This window comes from Ostrea edulis, chromosome 8 (assembly GCF_947568905.1).
Source record: "Ostrea edulis chromosome 8, xbOstEdul1.1, whole genome shotgun sequence".
Taxonomy (NCBI): Eukaryota; Metazoa; Mollusca; class Bivalvia; order Ostreida; family Ostreidae; genus Ostrea; species Ostrea edulis.
In genome coordinates, this window is record NC_079171.1 from 43,895,883 (window position 1) to 43,914,609 (window position 18,727).

Here is an 18,727-nt window from a genome sequence, read left to right on the forward strand (position 1 = left end):
TACAATATGCTTGGTTCTGACAAACAACGTAACACCTATAAGCAGTTATGACTCCACTCTGTCTTGGGTAAATAACCACAAATATAAACATCCGGGGATTTGAAACTAGAGTTCACTGCTCGGTACCCGATCAGCCATCTTTAGAACGAATGCGATGTTACTCGTGTTCAACAATTGTTATTCAGTCATATGATAATACAAGATATTGATATGAAGGCTAAATGTGTCCAGTAAATTACTTTTTGCTCCCATAATCTTAAACCCATGAACTTATTTCTCTAATACGGTCTGGAAATAATCACTCTAGAAGGATCGACCTATTGCGAATTTACACATTATTGAAGATCGTCAATGTATTCTACACTAAGGAACAGTAAGCTTTCTTATAACTCTTGGTTCATTAAAACACAGAAAGATATATGATGCGCATATTTGTTTAAATGTGTTTAATACGAGATCTTAATATTCCACTTATAATATCTATCCATTCTGATAAAGTGTTCATTTCCTCCTTCTCATATTCAGTCCATTGTCTGAAATGTTACATTCGAAAGAATTCATAATAGATGTGAAGTTCAATTGTCTACTGCAAGATCGCAGTTCTACAATTTAATGGACCTTTGAAAGTGAGTGACGTCGGGTCGTCATATTTCAACTATATTCACACTAATGACATACAGGTATCACAATTAAAATGAAATTTGGACATACATTTAAAACAAGTTTTATCTTTATCTTCATCTTCTCGAGACATGTAATGTCGCCTATATATTTTGGTTTTACTGTTTTGTACAAATACTGTCAATTTACTTCACGATATCACCCATGATCTCGACTCTTTAAAACTTTTATAAATCACTCGACGTTTTAAAACAAATCTTCATAATGTATTTTGTCAGTGTCGTGTTTTCACATAAATCAAGGCTTTCAAAATCTATTATCTAAAATATTGGCATTATTCATAAAATACTATAAAAACTCTATTAAAATGGTGACAACTAAATATAAATATTACAGTTTGCCATTGAGGTGACAAATTACCATAAAGAATGTACTTTGAATAGCAGGTCTTCCCGTTATACACCTCGGGTCCTGAAAAGTGGAGTGTAATTTGGTTCCGTCTAAGACCAGTTTCTTAGCATGTTTTCTTTTCTTTTCTTTTTTTTTTTAATGAAAATGGATTCAGTGAACTTTTGACAAATTCAGCAAATGGATGCCGCATTGACAAAATTTCGCATGCCTCTGTTGAATTTTGATCCCTGTACATCCTTTGTAAGTAATTTTTCACACATATTTAGAGTCACTGATTTTGCCTACACTGCCATAAATTTATACTTATGCTGTCCTTTGAATCATCAACTTAATATTCAAGATACCAGGGGTCCTAATTTTTAACAATGTGATACGAGGTAACACAAAAACTAGGCGAAAGTTTCCAAGATATAAACTGCAATAATTATGATATGAGAAAGTACTTCACGACAGGCAAGATTTATGTACCTTAATGAGGAATTGTACATTATCAAGGTACAATAACACTCATCAAAGGTACAATAACACTCATAAAATTAAAGTCGTAAAAGTCATTCATTTAATGGACCGGTCGCGGTATTCTACTAGTCTAAGACAGTGGCGTCGCACTTTCCGTGCAAAACATGCTTTGGGATCAGCTTTTTAAATGAATCCTACGATTTTGAAAATTGTATTAATATATTTGGGGATAAAGACAGCAAAATACCGTGTAGATTTCACTTCATAACCACGTGAGCGAAATGTTTTGAAATGAAACGTAAAATGGCATACAAATTAAACAAAGAAAACATGTGCTCATTGTGATGGACGTTTTCTTAGAATGGCGTGCCATTTTTCCTCAAACGTGTATATCATATGAACAATTTAATCGTCTATTTTAACATACCAAACGGTCTTAAATTTGACAGAAAACGCATTTGCATACGTTAGTGCGCGTGAATTAACATAGAGTAATATTTTATCAATATACGAGTTGTGTCTCTTATTATAAAGATGTTCTTCCTTAACTGAATTTCACAAAAACGGCCCAATGGCGGTCCGGGTTAAAATAGGTCCTAAGTACTCCTTGCTTGTCGTGAGAGGCGACTAACTGGGGCGGTCCTTTCATATAATTTGGACAACTATTTTGAGTTAACATTAGATAATTGATTGGAACGTTCTAAATTTGTGGCACTTCACCCGCAATGGGTTGTGGCCCCTTATGATACGAAGTCGAAATCGAAAAAGTATACAAAACAAAACCATGATATAAATAATCTAATTAAAATAAGATTTCCTTAGATCCGCGCCGTATACTCCGAAACACCATATAAAACTATTACCTGAGACGACACAAAATGAATGCCCGCCCATGGATGAGAGGTGCATATTAATAGACAAACTGATACATGTAGCAAGGTCACATTTTATTCAACACGACAGTCAATAAACATGAACTTCAGAAAGATAAATAATAGCGAAATGAATATGACATATGGTGAGAACAAACTCTCTGAGATTTCAGTTGGAATTCAACTAATTTGGGACGGAGCACTATTGAATATATAGGTCGTCATCTGAAGAAGAAGAAAAGAATTAATCAATTTTATCTTTAAAATATCGAAAACTAAATGACTTTCATCTTGCACTTCATTAATCAGAAAATCATTGATGCTGTAGTTTTCTACCCTTTGCTTCAATCTGATTTGCGCTAATAAATAAATAAACAATGGATATTGTTTAATCCTGATATTAATATAAAATGGAGGTAAAAACAGTTAATTTAGGATTGACTGAAAATGATGTAAACTAGAAACTTTGCACATAACAAGGAAGTGAAATTAAAAGTTTTCACATTGTAATAAACGTGTAATAAATGTATAATTTTGGCTAACCATTACCTTGGATACAATATTTCTTGTTTGTACAAGGCATGGAACCGTCTGGTAGGCAAATGCACTTGTTACAGCCATCTACAGCGAGGACGACGTCACGGAAAGTGTAAAATTTACCCATGTAGGTACATCTGGGTCCTGTTTAAGGAAATCAGAGATTCGCATTACCACATAGTTAGTCTCCGTGTGGTTCATGTGTACATGTAAAGCGTATTTTTACCTCTTATTTTAAAATAATGCCTCTTGATAATAAAAACTATAATGAGAATCAAAGATAAAAGAATGAAATGCTTAAGAAGAGATAGAATATGTGCTGTGACGACTGCATTCAATATTTTTGGCATGTTATTGATAAACATTTTGTATCAAACTTCGTTAAACATTTTATTGGGTTTTTTTTTTCCAATGGAATCTACAGAGTCGCAGGGGACTACTTTAAATCGATTGTAATGTCACCTCTGCTTGCATAAATCGATGATTGTGACGTCAGATGTTTACATATTATGATGGACAAAAGGATTTCGAAAGGAAACTGTGCCAAAAGAAATAGAAATGCATATAATTTTGAAAATATATAATCAAGTATGGACCCTTCTCATGTTCAGTGAACGTAATCAGATGAAAGGTGGAGATAACGAACAGTGATCAATCTCATAAATCCCATAAGCAATACAAAATAGATAGTTGGGCAAACACGGATCCCTGGACACACCAGAGGTAGGATCAGGTGTCTAGGAAGAGCAAGCATCCCCTGTAGACCGGTCACACCCGCCGTGAGTAATATATCTTGATCAGGTAAACGGAGTTATCCGTAGTCAAAGGCAGGTGCCATGAACGGTCAAATATTCGGTATGAAACACGTCAGACAGCATTTGGCCCAATGATAGGTTGCGATATATTTTGATTCCAACCACTATAAGATGTATATATAATTTTTGACACCCAGAAAACTAGGGATCGTGGTTTTTTTTAGCTTTGTCAAGGTAAATGCAAAGTCACTCTTCTTAAATTAAAGAACCTAGAAATCATATTTCATTAGAGTAGATATAAATTGTGTATACTTTATAAATTCGATCTTAATTTGCAGCATAATCACTATGAATAAATATATTTCTGACTGTTTGCATAGCAGAATTAATAAACACTGATATACTTAGTAAGCTCTATGGCAAACCGAATTTCCTCTGATAATTGTATATTTTGAGCACATTGATCGTTATTTTGAAATACTACTTAGATTGGTAACTGTTTAACACTCGCGCATTGAGATACATGAGATAAATATAAAGTTGGCGTATCGCATCATATAAGAAAGAGAAACCGATTTTCTTAGGGTTTTTTTTTTTTTGTAGGAAAAGATTTAGGAGTAGAACATTTAAAATGGTCCCAGAAGGATAGCAAGTTAATGATATCATACGCATTTATTATACCTGGTAACTTTCTTCAGTTTCAACTTATTATCCTAGGTTTGAAACATTTTCTTGCTTTAATTTTGTTCTACTGACACAGACTCGTTGCTTTTATTTTATGTTTTCTTCTACAGATGATAGAATAAGGTGACATTTTACTACGCTGTTGATTCAACACGCATTTTAGTGTTGAATATTACAACTGTGTAATAAAGACTCGATCTTTTGATCTGTATGCTTTATAACTGAAGAAAAGACCCACACATATGGTACATATGGTTAAATTTGTGAAAATTATGGTACAGAACCCATCCTGAAATAGTTATTCACATGAAATATACCTCAATCGGTTGTTACAAAAAATCAGACCTCATGAATTCGGTCCACTTTTCCACGTGACAACCTCGAGCTGGCATATTTCCTTCTACATGTATTCATTCAATAAATTATCGATGAAAAGATGAAGATAACGAACAGTGATGAATCTCATAAATCCCATAAAGAATACAAAATTCAAAGTAAGGCAAATACGGGCCACTGGACATACCAGGGGTAGGATCAGGTGCCTGGGAGGAGTAATCATCCTCTGTCGACCGGTCACACTGCCGTGAGCCCTATATCTTGATCAGGTGAATATCTATGTCAACATCCAAGTATTGGATAGTTGTTTACTTCTTTACAACTGCTCCACACAACTGATACAATGTACTTACTGTTGTAGCTTTTCCGAAGTTTCTTAGTGACGTATTTGCCACTACAGGAGGTATCGGTACATCTGATCTTTCCTGTCTTAGAACAGATACACGTGTTGCATTTATCTCCCTTGGGGAAGAACTTTCCTGATTTGTATACTGCTCCCTTGTAGGTACAGTCTTAGAAAACAAAATTGAAATACACATAATTAATACACATTAAGACATAAATAAAACTGGTGTTATATAAACACGAATTTTCTCAGATAAATTGATGAGTTGGTGACAGGCAATTCTTAACGGATATCAAAGAGTTGATATTCAAGAATATTAGTTTTTTCCCCTGAACATGTGCCCCATTTATATTGTATTATTATTATGTATTTTTTTTCATTTATTTACTTTCTCTCCTCTCTTCTTTCCTTTTTTCTTTTTTTTTTCTATTATTTTTTCTTCTATATTTAAAACGACTTTCACATTACCACGTGTACATATCTTATATGGGTGTGTTGGAGTATATATGTACATATATGTATGGAGATGTGTATATGTATGAAGATGAATATGTGATATATTAATTTGATATAAAATGTGATAGTTGAATAAATATTACAAATAAAAAAAAGAATATTAGTTTTCATGTCTTGCAGATGCTCATAGATTTAAAAGTGTATAAATGGTTTTAAGATATGGCTGCATTGTATGCAGGTAAAGGGTAGTCTCACCTGGATAGCAGGAAAACTCTGAACAACTGATTTTTCCTGTCACCATGCACCAACAGGTATTGCATTCATCAGGTGAGAAGGTATTACCGGCTTTGTATACACGTCCACCATAGTAACAGTCTGAGAAGGATAAATAATATACATATGTACAGGTAATGTATATACATGTATAATATATATTTTTATTGTTGTAATTAAAGTTTCGCAGTCTAATGAAAGGTGAAGATAACGAACAGTGATCATGACTCCCACAAGCAATACAAAATAGATAGTTGGGTAAACACGGACCCCTGGACACAGGTGGGATCAGGTGCCTAGGAGGAGTAATGATCCCCTGTCGACCGATCACACCCGCAGTGAGCCCTATATCCTGTTCAGGTAAAAGGGGTTATCCGCAGTCAAAATCAGTGTGCCAAGAACAGCGTAACAATCGGTATGAAATACGTCAGACAGTAGAGTTAGAGCTATGCTAGTAGTTTATTGTTAGGCTAGCGTATCAATTAGTGTTGTGTTTGTAGATTTGTCCAGTCTAGTGTATAGTTAGAGTTATATGTAGGTTTGTAGTTTCCCCTAGTCTAGTGTAGAAGTAGTGCTCGTTCTAGGTTTGCTAGTCCAGTGTATTATTATTGAAACGTTGTAGTTTGTGCTTGTCTAGTATATAGTTTGTGGTATTTTTGTAGTTTTTGGTAGTTTAGTTTAGTTTAGTGTACATGTACCGGTATTCATACTTTTTCTTTATTGTTCTGTTATTTACAAATGTGATCATTGTCCTTAATAAAATAGCGTCGTTATTGATTTTAATGATCTATATGTACACATTGCAGTTTGCTTGCATGATATATATCATAGAAAAAGTGATTTTTCCTTTAGATAGAAGCATCAAATAAATATGTCATATACTGCAAATTCATTACATGTAAATTTAGCATATATGATATTTGGGGGAAATTGATTTTGCAACAAGTGTATAATGTAGATTTGATTTAGCGCTTTTTTAAATATGCTAAATAAATAAATATATATACGTAAGACATTTAGTGGTTTTCTTGATTTACCAGTAGCTGCATTCCGCGAAAGTAACTATTTAAAGTACACAGCCAAATGCAATATGTTTACAGTAATTCTTATCTGAGCGGACATGATGTCATATCCTGTTATTATTTCAAGAAGAGTGCTCCCAATCTGGAGAATATTATATCATTAATTCTCCAATTCTTTGAAAATATTTACCCGGAAAACATGAATCGTCTGAGCACTGAACGGTTCCATCAGCCATGCATTCACAGGTGTTGCAGTTTTCTCCCTTGTCAAACACTTCACCTCTGGTATAGTATTCTCCCAAGTAAACACAGTCTGTAGAGAAGTGATGTGCAATATTTACTTTTATACATGTATAGGCTATATTAATAGCTTTAATGAATGGTCGTCACCTGTTCTTACCTGATTCTCACCTGTAAACGAATATGATTACACTATACCACAGGCAATGTCTGACGGTATCACATTGATGATATTCCCCTGACCACTAGTTAATAATATCCTTCACTTCTGTATATTGGCATTGCCAATGTTGTAATATCTAATATATACAAATTGTAATGATAACCAATGCCTCATACATGCATTACAATTATAAACAATGCACGAATGAATTTTGATGAATATAGAACGTTCATTTTAATGGCTGGGAATCGCGACAGAAATGGAAGTAGAATGTAAAAATCTATATACATTCTATTTTTGAAAATACATGAGGGTATGAACTGCATAACGTAACACTCTTCGTGAAGCATGTCGGTACGAACAGTTTCATTTCACATCCTCGTGTATTATTAAAAAAATATTATTTCTTAATTGAAGAAGACCCAAGTACATTGTACATGTAACTATGCTTGTTGAGGAGGACATACATGCTTATTTCATACGTGTGGTGTATATTGAGAGTGAGATAAAGCATAAGCTTTATCACACGCCCGTTTGATAAAGCACTTCCGGTCCGATCGACTTTTGACACTGTCCACGCTTGGATGACATATTTTCTGTGTTTATGCATATCCTTGCATGAAATAAAGCGTATAACTTATTAGTTTGTATTTATTTAGAATTTCTTTTATAGCAAAATTAAAATGATGTTGCCCCCACTGACATTTAATGAAAATTACCGGCCTCAAAAAAGCCAACTCGGTCTGTAACTACTCAAAATTACGATCAGAAAACAAAAATATGTGCACACTATTATCACCGACAACGAATCAACGGCCTACTGGACAAGCCTAATCGAAAGTACCTAGATCGACATGCTGCGGTACCAAGTATTCACAAGCACAGTCTTTTTTCTGGAGCATATTAAATGTAATAAATATCAACAGCTTTGCTTACTAGGCTAGGCCTATTTAAAGTGCCTCAGGATTTCTTCTCGCCCTTAGATCCACAGAAACTACGTAAATGAAATCCAAATGCACAAACACTTCTACTTTTCATTGTAAACTGTTGAACATTCTAATAACGCTGCATTAAAATATTACTTTCATTGATCGTTATTACATGTTTATTTCAAAACGACGACGACATCAAACTTTTATCAGGTCAGGCCTACGTCAAAAAATAAATACTCGGTCAATAGTTGTTACTTTGTTGGAATGGCAAAACCATTATTAATTATAAAATATAATCCCTTCTAAAACAATTTTTATCCATGATTTCTTTTATAAAACTGACCTTTTGTACTGTATATTAAAGGTTTATAAGCGCACTATTTTTTCCCACGTAAGGTAGACATATTAAGCACGACGTCTGAGCCACGGATTCAAAACAAATTCAATCAGCTGTTTCCACCATACTGGGGACCATCTCAAAATTAAGTGAAAAGAAGACGTAGGAGATAAATAGAACATCTATAATTGCGTATTTTGATATTTGGTTTACCCAACTCGTTGATATGCAAGCCTCGCGAATAAATACACCATATCAACGAGTTGGATAAACCAAATATCAAAACACGCAATATAGATATCCTCTATTTATGATATACACTGAATGTCTATAGCAGCTTGTCGATGTACACTTTATGTACATATATGAATGGTGAAGATAACCAACAATGATCAATGAAAGGTGAAGATAACGAACAGTGATCAATCTCGTTAATTCTATATTATTAAGCAATACAAAATAGAGTTATGTAATCTCAAAATTCCCATAAGGAATACAAAATAGAGAACTGGGCAAACACGGACCCCTGGATATACCAGAGGTGGGATCAGGTACCTAGGAGGAGTAAGCATCGTATGTCGATATTGGCTTCCTAATACCTGTATCTTTATCTAAAATTGTTGTCGTATCTTTAGTTCTTTTAAGCTCATTAAACTTGGATTTAGGAATTCGTATCCATCTAATTATGTTGTAAAACAATATAGGAACTCTTTGTTATTTAAAACAATGTCCTTTAATCTATGGCATCACTAAGATAAAAATAAAATCTTCTTTCTTACCTGGATAACAGACGTCAGATGTACATTGTACAATCCCTCCTGTCAGGCATGCGCACTTATTACATCCGTCTCCTTTTCTGAACGTGCTCCCTGCCTCGTAAACCTTTCCTTTAAATTCACATTCTACAGGGGGAAAACAATGTCACTTTGAGATTTTCTTGTATCTAAATTTTCATTTATCTTTATCTTTTGCAATTACCATGTACACCATTATTTATTTTTCTGACCATGAAAATCCAACAGCAATATCTTTAGGCAACATATGTTGGCACAAAAGGGAAACAGATACAATTACCAAATCATAAGATTTGTGGAACAACTCAGAGCTTATTACATCTTTACATTTCCACATACTTGGCTCACAAGAATCCTTGGTACAACGAACGTCCCCAGTGACCATGCACGTACATCTATTGCAACCATCGCCCAGTGGAAACACGGTACCGGCGGGATACTGCTGGTCACCATATACACAATCTGGGAAATATCATATAAACATAATGGGTTAATGAAACTATGTTATCAGTGTTACAGTCTATTAATAATTTGTTCTTTCTTCGAATTTTATCAAAACAATACGGTACATACACTTTCAAACGTGGTGTTCAATTTGATAAATGTCAATGCTACATCTTCGTTTTTTATATATTGTGCAGGTTTACAATTCCATTTCATCATAAAAACATACATATTCCTTTAAAACAATACCAAATTTGCAACTTCCTACTTTTGTTGAAAAGCTTACAACCACGGTTTTATTCTATAAGTGAGAAGACAGTATATTTACCTGGGTGGCACTTCTTTTGGGTACACTTGGTCTTTCCTGACGATAGACACGTACATTTGTTACAATCGTCTCCAGCCGGAAATACGTCACCAGTCTTGTATGTCAGACCAAGATGTCTGCAACCTACACAGCGGAAATGAAGAAATGAATACATGTATTTCATTTTAAACAACATTACGTGCGGTTTTGCTGATTTCATGGGACTGTGTGTAACCAAAGTATGAAAAAACAAAACCTATTGATACAATCAGGAGGAAAGATTAGTCATTGCAAACATCTTCATTGATACGCTTTGTATATATGCATTATAACAGTCCGTAGTTAAACAATACTAGAGATAGCGTACATCAAAGAATATTTACATGTCCGATGTCTTTGCCTTTAATGGCTATATCAATTGTAATGGCGCTGCAGTTGTAAACAATCAATACGCGTATGAATACAGAACTGCTTGATAAATAAAGTACATTGTACACCTATTTTAACGGCTAGGAAGTCCCGAAAATATTGAAGTATTATGCAAAAATAAGAAATACATTTCAGTTTTGAAAATACATGAGGTTAAGAACTGCAATGGTCCTTGCCCACATACTTCCCATGAAGTGATAATGCGCTTCATGAAGGATGCCGACATAAAGCATTGCAGTTCAAACCTTATTTATTTCCAATTCTTATGTATACCCATTACATTTATATGAAGCTCGAATATATTTTGATCGATCTTCATCGTAATGGATGCCAATAATATATGGTGTACAAAAGATATCGGTAGATTAAAACATTTTCACTAGTCATTTGACATGTACGTATATTTCTCGATGACTACAATCACATCACGGAGCGATATGTACTTAGAAAATCAGACGGGATGACATATCTTGTAATGTATATGTAACATATAGTTTGTCGAAATACGTAATTCACATTGATAATTCGTTTGTCAAATCTCCGCCATTAATATCGAGAAACCCTCCGAAAAGATAACAATTCATCTCTAATAGATGTTCGCCAACTGAATGAAAACCTTTCTTTCACTGACCTTTATTAATTCATTTCTGACAAACAACTTGATAATTGCCTGAACAATACCTTAAATATTTCACAAGCGCGAATACTAATAAAGATATCACATAATTGTCGTAATTTTTTGGTTTTTGTTCTGTTATATTTCTTCCAAAAATGCGAAAATTATATGTACATGTGTAAATGTATTCTAATGAATGTATACGAATTGGCGATATAATTGGACTTTGCTAAATCATCTTTCTGTCCAATAGCTCGTATTTACCTGGATAGCAGGGATGTGAGGTACACTTCACGGTCCCATCCCCGCGACACTCGCATTTGTTACATCCGTCACCCGTGGGGAAAACCACGCCCAATTTGTAAGTCTTACCCAAGTGCTCACAATCTGAAATCAACGATAGAATTCAAAATCAACATATTCATGTAATACACACATACTATTATTTTCTTTAGATATGGTATTTATGCATATTTTTCTTCAGTATTCTAATAATTTCCCGTCAAATAACTCTAGGAAAGTTATTTACGCGTTACGTTATTACGTCATCTCCGATCCCGACGGAATATGACAAACGATGATAAGTCTATATCGTGATCATCGGCGACGATATATAAGTAAGAAAAAAGGTATAAAACTCCAAAAGTTAAGAAACTTTAATAAGTTTCATCACAAATCGAAAGAAAATCATTCTGATCATAATTACAGTAAAAGTACATCTGTGAATCATGCACTACGCCTAGACACTGACTGCGTCTTCAATGACACAAATATTATTGCAAATGAAATAACTCTTAAAAATGATCGCAACGACGAATGGAGACATGGACGGCGAGTTGTAGAACTGCAACTATTAGCTGACCAACTGGAGTGTGATGTGTGCGGCTCTCTTCTTCACCTGCGAGACATTCATAGAGAACAGTGGTATGGACTCGCCAGCATTTTTATATTTCCTATCGGTCCTGTCACCGTATTAAAAAAGTATGTACTGAAAAACGAGATGGACACGGCGAATTCGATATCAATTACAACGTCACCATTGGTGCGTATACAAATACAATAAAAGGGCGTTAAAATATACTCTAAAAATCACAGGCACATCCATGTCTGGAGCTCACCGGGTTGTTGTTAGCCTTTAAACTCCTATATTAAAAAATAGGCCATGTCCACACCCCTCACGTCTTACTGTACAAGTTGTTTTGATTAGATGTAATCCTTTCAATTTCAATAGGCTACTGTTCAATGCACTTCGTTTATAGTAAACACAAATCCCCATCACACAGACATGTAGACCATGTATACTTGTCTTCAAACACGTCACATTTTCTAATGACGTCAAAATTCAAGGGACGCAATTAGGCATATTGCAAAATATAATTTATCATGTACATGTGTATTTCCTAGTAATATCTCTATGCAGACATGCGTTAAATATTTAACTTCCAAACATTCGCATGGTGTAAATTAATTCTAGATATGGATCACAGTCTGGTCTACTAATAATACAACTGTCTTGAAATAAAAAACAAAATCTAAGAGGTGCATCAAGGTGGAGTTACAAACTCCCTTCTCCAGAAATCGGCGGATTTAGAGGGTGTGTGATGTAAATGCCTCAAATATACAAAATATGAGTTAAAACATCCGTTTTTGGTACCCTGATTGCCCGAGTGATGTGGCTAATACTTCGACTTTCACATGTGTTCCACATCAAAATCCCCGATCCACCACAGCATCGTTTTCAAAGTAGGGACCCTGAATTTACTGGAGAAAGTAATTACAGATAAACTTGTCAAGGAAATTAAGCAAAAGATCTAAATTCCCCAGACTTTGTAATTCTCACTACATTTATTTCAAATTGCACATAAAAACATGAAATGGGAGGTGCTAAACTTCCTTGCTAAGCTCACAGCACCTGAAGTATGGATACTAACACACACACACCCTCCTCGAGTTTAATCTGCTGCTATAATTTACACATCATTTTATTATACTGGCAGAATGCCAATCTATAAAGTTTACAAAAAGCGTAAAACGACTACAGTATGCATACTTCAGGTGGCTGTGATATACGATACAGTTCTGAACGCCTTAGTCACCATGTAAGACCTCCATTGAAACCCCCAACCGTGTTTTCTTCAACTTTCACAATTTCATAGACATCACAACTATGCATTTATTCATTTTTTTATGAACGATGTGTAGGAGAGATTTTACAAGACTTAATACATTTTTATTAGAGAGCCATATTGTCCCCACCCCAGGACATAAACCCCTAACCCAGGGGGCATGATTTTCACAGTTTGGTAGAGAGCTTCATGGACATCATAACCATGTACTTAGTTTTTCTCAAATGTCTTGAGAGTACTACCATTTAATACCTTTTATATAAGACCATATTGACCCTACCTTAGAGACTGAACCCCCGCCCGAGAAACCATGAAATTTCTCAATTTTGTTAACGATACCTGCTATGCAAATATGAATTTGTCTGGATCAGCAGATCTTTAAGAAATTATTTTTCTTATGAAATGACACGTAAAACATTTGATACCCTATTGTGACCCCATTCCCTTAGGATCATGATTTCAACAAACTTGAAACTGCACTATTTCAAGAAAAGTGAAAACTTTACAACAACGATAATATACAATGGAAAGTTTTGATCAGAAACGATCATATTTAAGAAGATAACAATGAACAATTATTAACGGCCCAACGCAAAAGGTCACCCTTGAACAATCTAGTCATCATTATGTTAATACTTTTCAGTTAAAACATTACGTAAGAAATGTTGAACGCTGCCCCCCCCCTCCTTCAATTTCTGAAGTTTAGGACATGCTTGCTTTCATTTCTTATATATTATATTACATAGCATACTCTCATTTACATAAGTAGTATATCAAGTACATGCTTTATATCCACTATCAAATATTCAATATGCTCGTTTTTATATCAAAAGATATATTAGTATTACTGGCTACTTATTAATGACAATAACAAACCAAAATTTTTAAAAAATGATAGAATTTTTTCTTTTTGTACATCACATTTATTAAGGAACCTTCATATTTCAGGCATGATAAACTCTGGTATGGGTCCAAGCCACGTCAATAATTTTCTGACAGCATGTAATTTACCACCAATAAATCAAAAGACTATTGCAAAGAAACAACTGATTGTTGGAGAGCAAATTGAAGCCGAAGCTCGAAAGTCATGTAGTAATGCTATGGAAAAAGAGACTGAAATGTCAGATTGGCTGGAATGTAGCTACGATGCTGGCTGGCAAACGTGTGGAACAGGTTGGAACTACAACAGTATTTTAGGCAAGTTTTCTCTTGTAACAAATCTATAATGATAAAATAAACATTGGAATTAAATGTGATGAAAAATCATGCATCACAAGGTTTTAACATAGAAGATTTATATACAAAATATGAAAGCTCTACCTTGAATATTTCTGAAAATATTCAACAATAGACCCACGGAACACATCGCTCATCTGGGTCCCCTTGGCCCATATTTAAAGATTTTCCCTATATAATCTCATATAAAACGTTTATCTCTATTGTGGCTCAATTCGACAAACCTACCACCGAGGACAATAAGTTTTACTAACTTGAATCTGCACATTGACAGGAATCTTTCATGTAAATGTTAACTTTTCTGGCCCAGTGGTTCTTGAGAAGATTATTTTCCCTATATATCTGGATGTTTTGATCCCCTATTTAGGCTCCATCCGATGCTATACCTAGACAAGACATGTCACTTGTTGCAAGGAGAGTGACAGGAATCCGCTTCTCGCATACAGAAAATCATATGTTTTGTTAAGGAAAGAAGGTAGATGCTGTCAATATTCAAACCTGCCTCCTGGACTTTATTGATTTTCTGAAGTCAATTGAGAAGCCTGTTATAGTTCGCCATAATATCATTGCCTTTGTCATATTTGTGTTTATGAACAAATTTGCCGAGTTTCGCTTTAAGAATGAATTTTTAGCTGCAGTTAAGCTTTGTATCGATACTTTGAAAGTTTCCCGCAGCACATGATTCAAAACATGAGGTTATGATATTAAAGAACTCTTTTTGACAAGTTAAAGCAGCACATAACATCATGTGACAAGTTTCAAAGAGCTGTATAACTCATTTACTCCCGCTATGGAAAAGAAATGCATTTCCTCTTTGGGTGCAAGGAAACTTGTTCAACAAGGTACAAGCGTCCATTGGAAGGTTGCAAAGAAAAGAAACTTGTCCACTGGAGCTAAATTGGTTTTAAAGGATGCTGGCTTAAAAAAAGAGCCATTCCAAAGAGGAATGAAAGCCCCTTACAAACTAATATAAACCTAATTGCATATAATTATATATTATAGGAAATTTTAACGGGAAGTCAAAACTTGACAAACATTGAGATTTGGGAACAACAATATTTTACGAACATTGAAATTCAGATATTCTGATTTCAACATATGCAATGAATACTTTCAATTTCATATGGCCTAACCAGATTCAAAGGCTTTTTTAAAATTTTGAATCTGCTTTGAATGTATACATCAGGCACTCAAGTGGCTTTAAAAAGGGGGGGGGGAGTTTTATATAGGGCACAATTTCGTTAAAAAAACCTCTTACGATTTCCGAATAGAGGTAACATCTTACACGTATTTTCCAATTAACACCTTAATTCCCATTGTATTGGTATGTTATTATGTTTATCTATATGTACTTTCCTTCCTGAGTAATCACTGAGAAATAAACACCCTTGTTTATGATGGTGGTGACGTGCTAGTCGCTAACCTCACATCTACAAGATGGGTGATTTTTCTATACCATTCAAGCTTTGGTTAATTTTAAAATCTTTGGAAGGACACAAAATATTTCAAATTATATGAAATGAAATTGAAAGCCATTAATAAATACAAATTATATTTCTGTTGGATCCAATGGTGAGTACTTTTAACATGATTATATTATCATTAAATTATTTAATTCTTATTGCATCCTTGTCTCTGATTGGTCAAATTACAATTGAGGAACGCAAGTTATTTTTGTATAACCTGGTTTGGTATGGGGACACCCCTTGACAACCAGATCCAGGAACTATTTTTCTCTCTCTCTAAATTTACATCGCAGCACTGTTTCCAGCCTTCTATGGAATAGAAAGTCAACGTGTACAATAAGATTATTCGGTTTGATACACATGTTGTGTTCTCGTTGTCAATATTAGCATCTACTTGTACGCAAATCACTGTTGAAAAAACATCTTTCTCTGTATGCATGGTTTATATATACTAAGATATTATATTCGAATTAATTTTCCAAGTAAACATTACCCTGTTCATTTTGAAATATATTTCTCACTGAAGAAAAAGAAGGTGTTGTTCCATTAAGATTAAAGATGGCGATCTTCACAGCTAGACGCTTCGTCGTTGTTGCTAAGTGAATCATTGTGTGGCTCAGTTGACTTGTATTTTTCCGAGTTTTTGTACATTTTGATAAACGAAGCTTACAAATTGTAGCATCTTTGTCTCTTGCATTAAATTATAAGGAATGGCTTCAATTCCGGGGCAAATTATACGAGTATAACCGCTTCGTGGATTATAAACTAAAGCGTAAACTGACCCAAACCAGGTTATACTCGTATAAATTGCCCCAGAATTAAAGTCATTCCACACTTAGAACATATGCTGGGGTTTTTTCTTCCAAAAATTGAAGAACAAGTGCACATCAGTTATAATAGAGACAGGTAGATATTGTACTCCTGTCATTGCTAGAGAAAACAAATTACATTAACATACAATCATTGCATGACTAGTGTTGAATTAAGATGAACAAACTTTTGAACCTGGTTCTTTTAATTTATAATGCAGACATGTAAGAAAAGGGTTTTTCAAAAATATCCTATAATTATCCTGTATCTTGTGTACTGAATCCGTTCAATCTTGTATAGGTCTTCAGAATTTTGTATCCACATATGAAATTAGTTTAAATACATCAGATACTCTTTATAACATAGAAACATTGTTACAATTATAATATGGTTATGTGTTTTATAGGCCTATCTCATGGCTAACACACGTTATACATGTGTTCTAGTGCCAATAAACTGTTGAATTACATATGTATCCTTGCACATTCACCAGTTAATGGGCGTTTAGCTGCTAAGCAGAGAAATTTCATAAATAATTTATATATATATATTATATGTATGACAGTGAGAAAATATTTCTATTTCTAATTTACTAATTTTACCGATTATGATTATCACTGGGGACATGCAGATAAAATGTAACCATTCCATGCTTTGCTTGGTCCAATGCGACGATCAAACCGTTTACACATATCTGTATATATTAATTGAATCATTGATGCATGTATCGTTCTCCATTAACACACAAAATAAACAAAGGCATATTATTTTCCTTTGGATGTGCATGAAATACGTAGGATTGAAAACATTAACGCCCAAGTACTTACATAGTCCGACATATCCCCGACTATGCCAGTTTGGTGAATTTGGATTTCATCGTGCGCTTCTGCTAAGATCCGATTGGTTTTCTTGGTAATTCTGCAATGATACGTTCTGGGTGATGCTTCATCCGATCGATTATATCGAGGAAAATAATAGGAATATGATTTCCTAGGCGCGATTACTAAAACCCGCGATCACGCATGCGCATTGTGGTTCTAGTTATTTTTCAAATCTTGATCCCGAACCTTCGTGATCTGTAGCGTTGTAAACAGATAATTTTTTCTTTCTTTTTGTAATTCATGGATTTAATTTTTCATAAAGCCATCTATATTTTTCGTTTAAAACGATAATTTACTATGGTATGCATTGAATACATATAACCGGAAAAACTTTTCATTCCGTGCATATTTTTAAAAATAGGATTTTAAAAGGATTTTGGTATAGATGGGGCTTGTACGCTCTTAAACTAGCCGATACCCCCTACAGTTTTTGTGTCAAATTATAGAGAAATTACAGAGTTCAAACTTGAAATGTAACGGAAATCTGAAGATTTTTATTCCAATGACTCCCTAAACACACACTTCATGTAAGTCAAATTTCACAGTACTATATATGCATTTTATCCACCTGCGGTCAACATAAAAGGTCGGGAAATAAAAAATTATGAAAAGACATTCGATTGATGAGCATTTTATCAGATACAGGAAATAAAAACTTCCCCCCACCTTTTGCATAAATTTTGCAACTCAAAACTTCGATATAAGTATATTGTGTATTTTTGCGTGACATGATCTATTTTTAGCAATTGTCATATAAAATGCGGCCGAAAGAACCATTTTTAATAATGTATTTAGTCAATATCTATCCTTGACAGCATTTATGAAAAAATTTAATAGAAATCTGTAGGAATTTTCAGAATTGAGATGGGTTTGAGGATTTACCTTAACCCTCTCTATACCATATCGGTCAATATGACCAATAGCGCGTAAAAACAGGGCTACGCAAAAGGAGTGTCTATAAATCTTTGAAACTACGGACGTAATATATATGTTTTACATATCATATTTTTGGAAATTTTCTATATTTTTTAACTATGCAAAAATCAATTGAATAAATAACGCCATTAAATTAAAAAAAAGCATTTAAAATGAAAGATGACTTCGTCTAAATATGACGCAACGCTTTGTCGCAAGGCCATTTCCCCCCTCGCTATGATTTTTTTTATTTTCCCTA

General features: G+C 34.2%; 1 protein-coding gene across 1 annotated transcript in view; it reads right to left on the bottom strand.

The window, feature by feature from the left end:
* Window positions 1–18,727, bottom strand: part of LOC125661863 (kielin/chordin-like protein) — a 73,143-nt gene that overhangs the window by 22,166 nt on the left and 32,250 nt on the right. The window contains exons 5-9 of the mRNA XM_056146213.1: window positions 9,578–9,700; window positions 9,224–9,346; window positions 6,963–7,085; window positions 5,733–5,852; window positions 4,999–5,187 (exon numbers count right to left, since the gene is read on the bottom strand). Of these exons, the coding sequence (XP_056002188.1) occupies window positions 4,999–5,187; window positions 5,733–5,852; window positions 6,963–7,085; window positions 9,224–9,346; window positions 9,578–9,700 (678 nt within the window). The remainder of the gene's footprint in view (window positions 1–4,998; window positions 5,188–5,732; window positions 5,853–6,962; window positions 7,086–9,223; window positions 9,347–9,577; window positions 9,701–18,727) is intronic.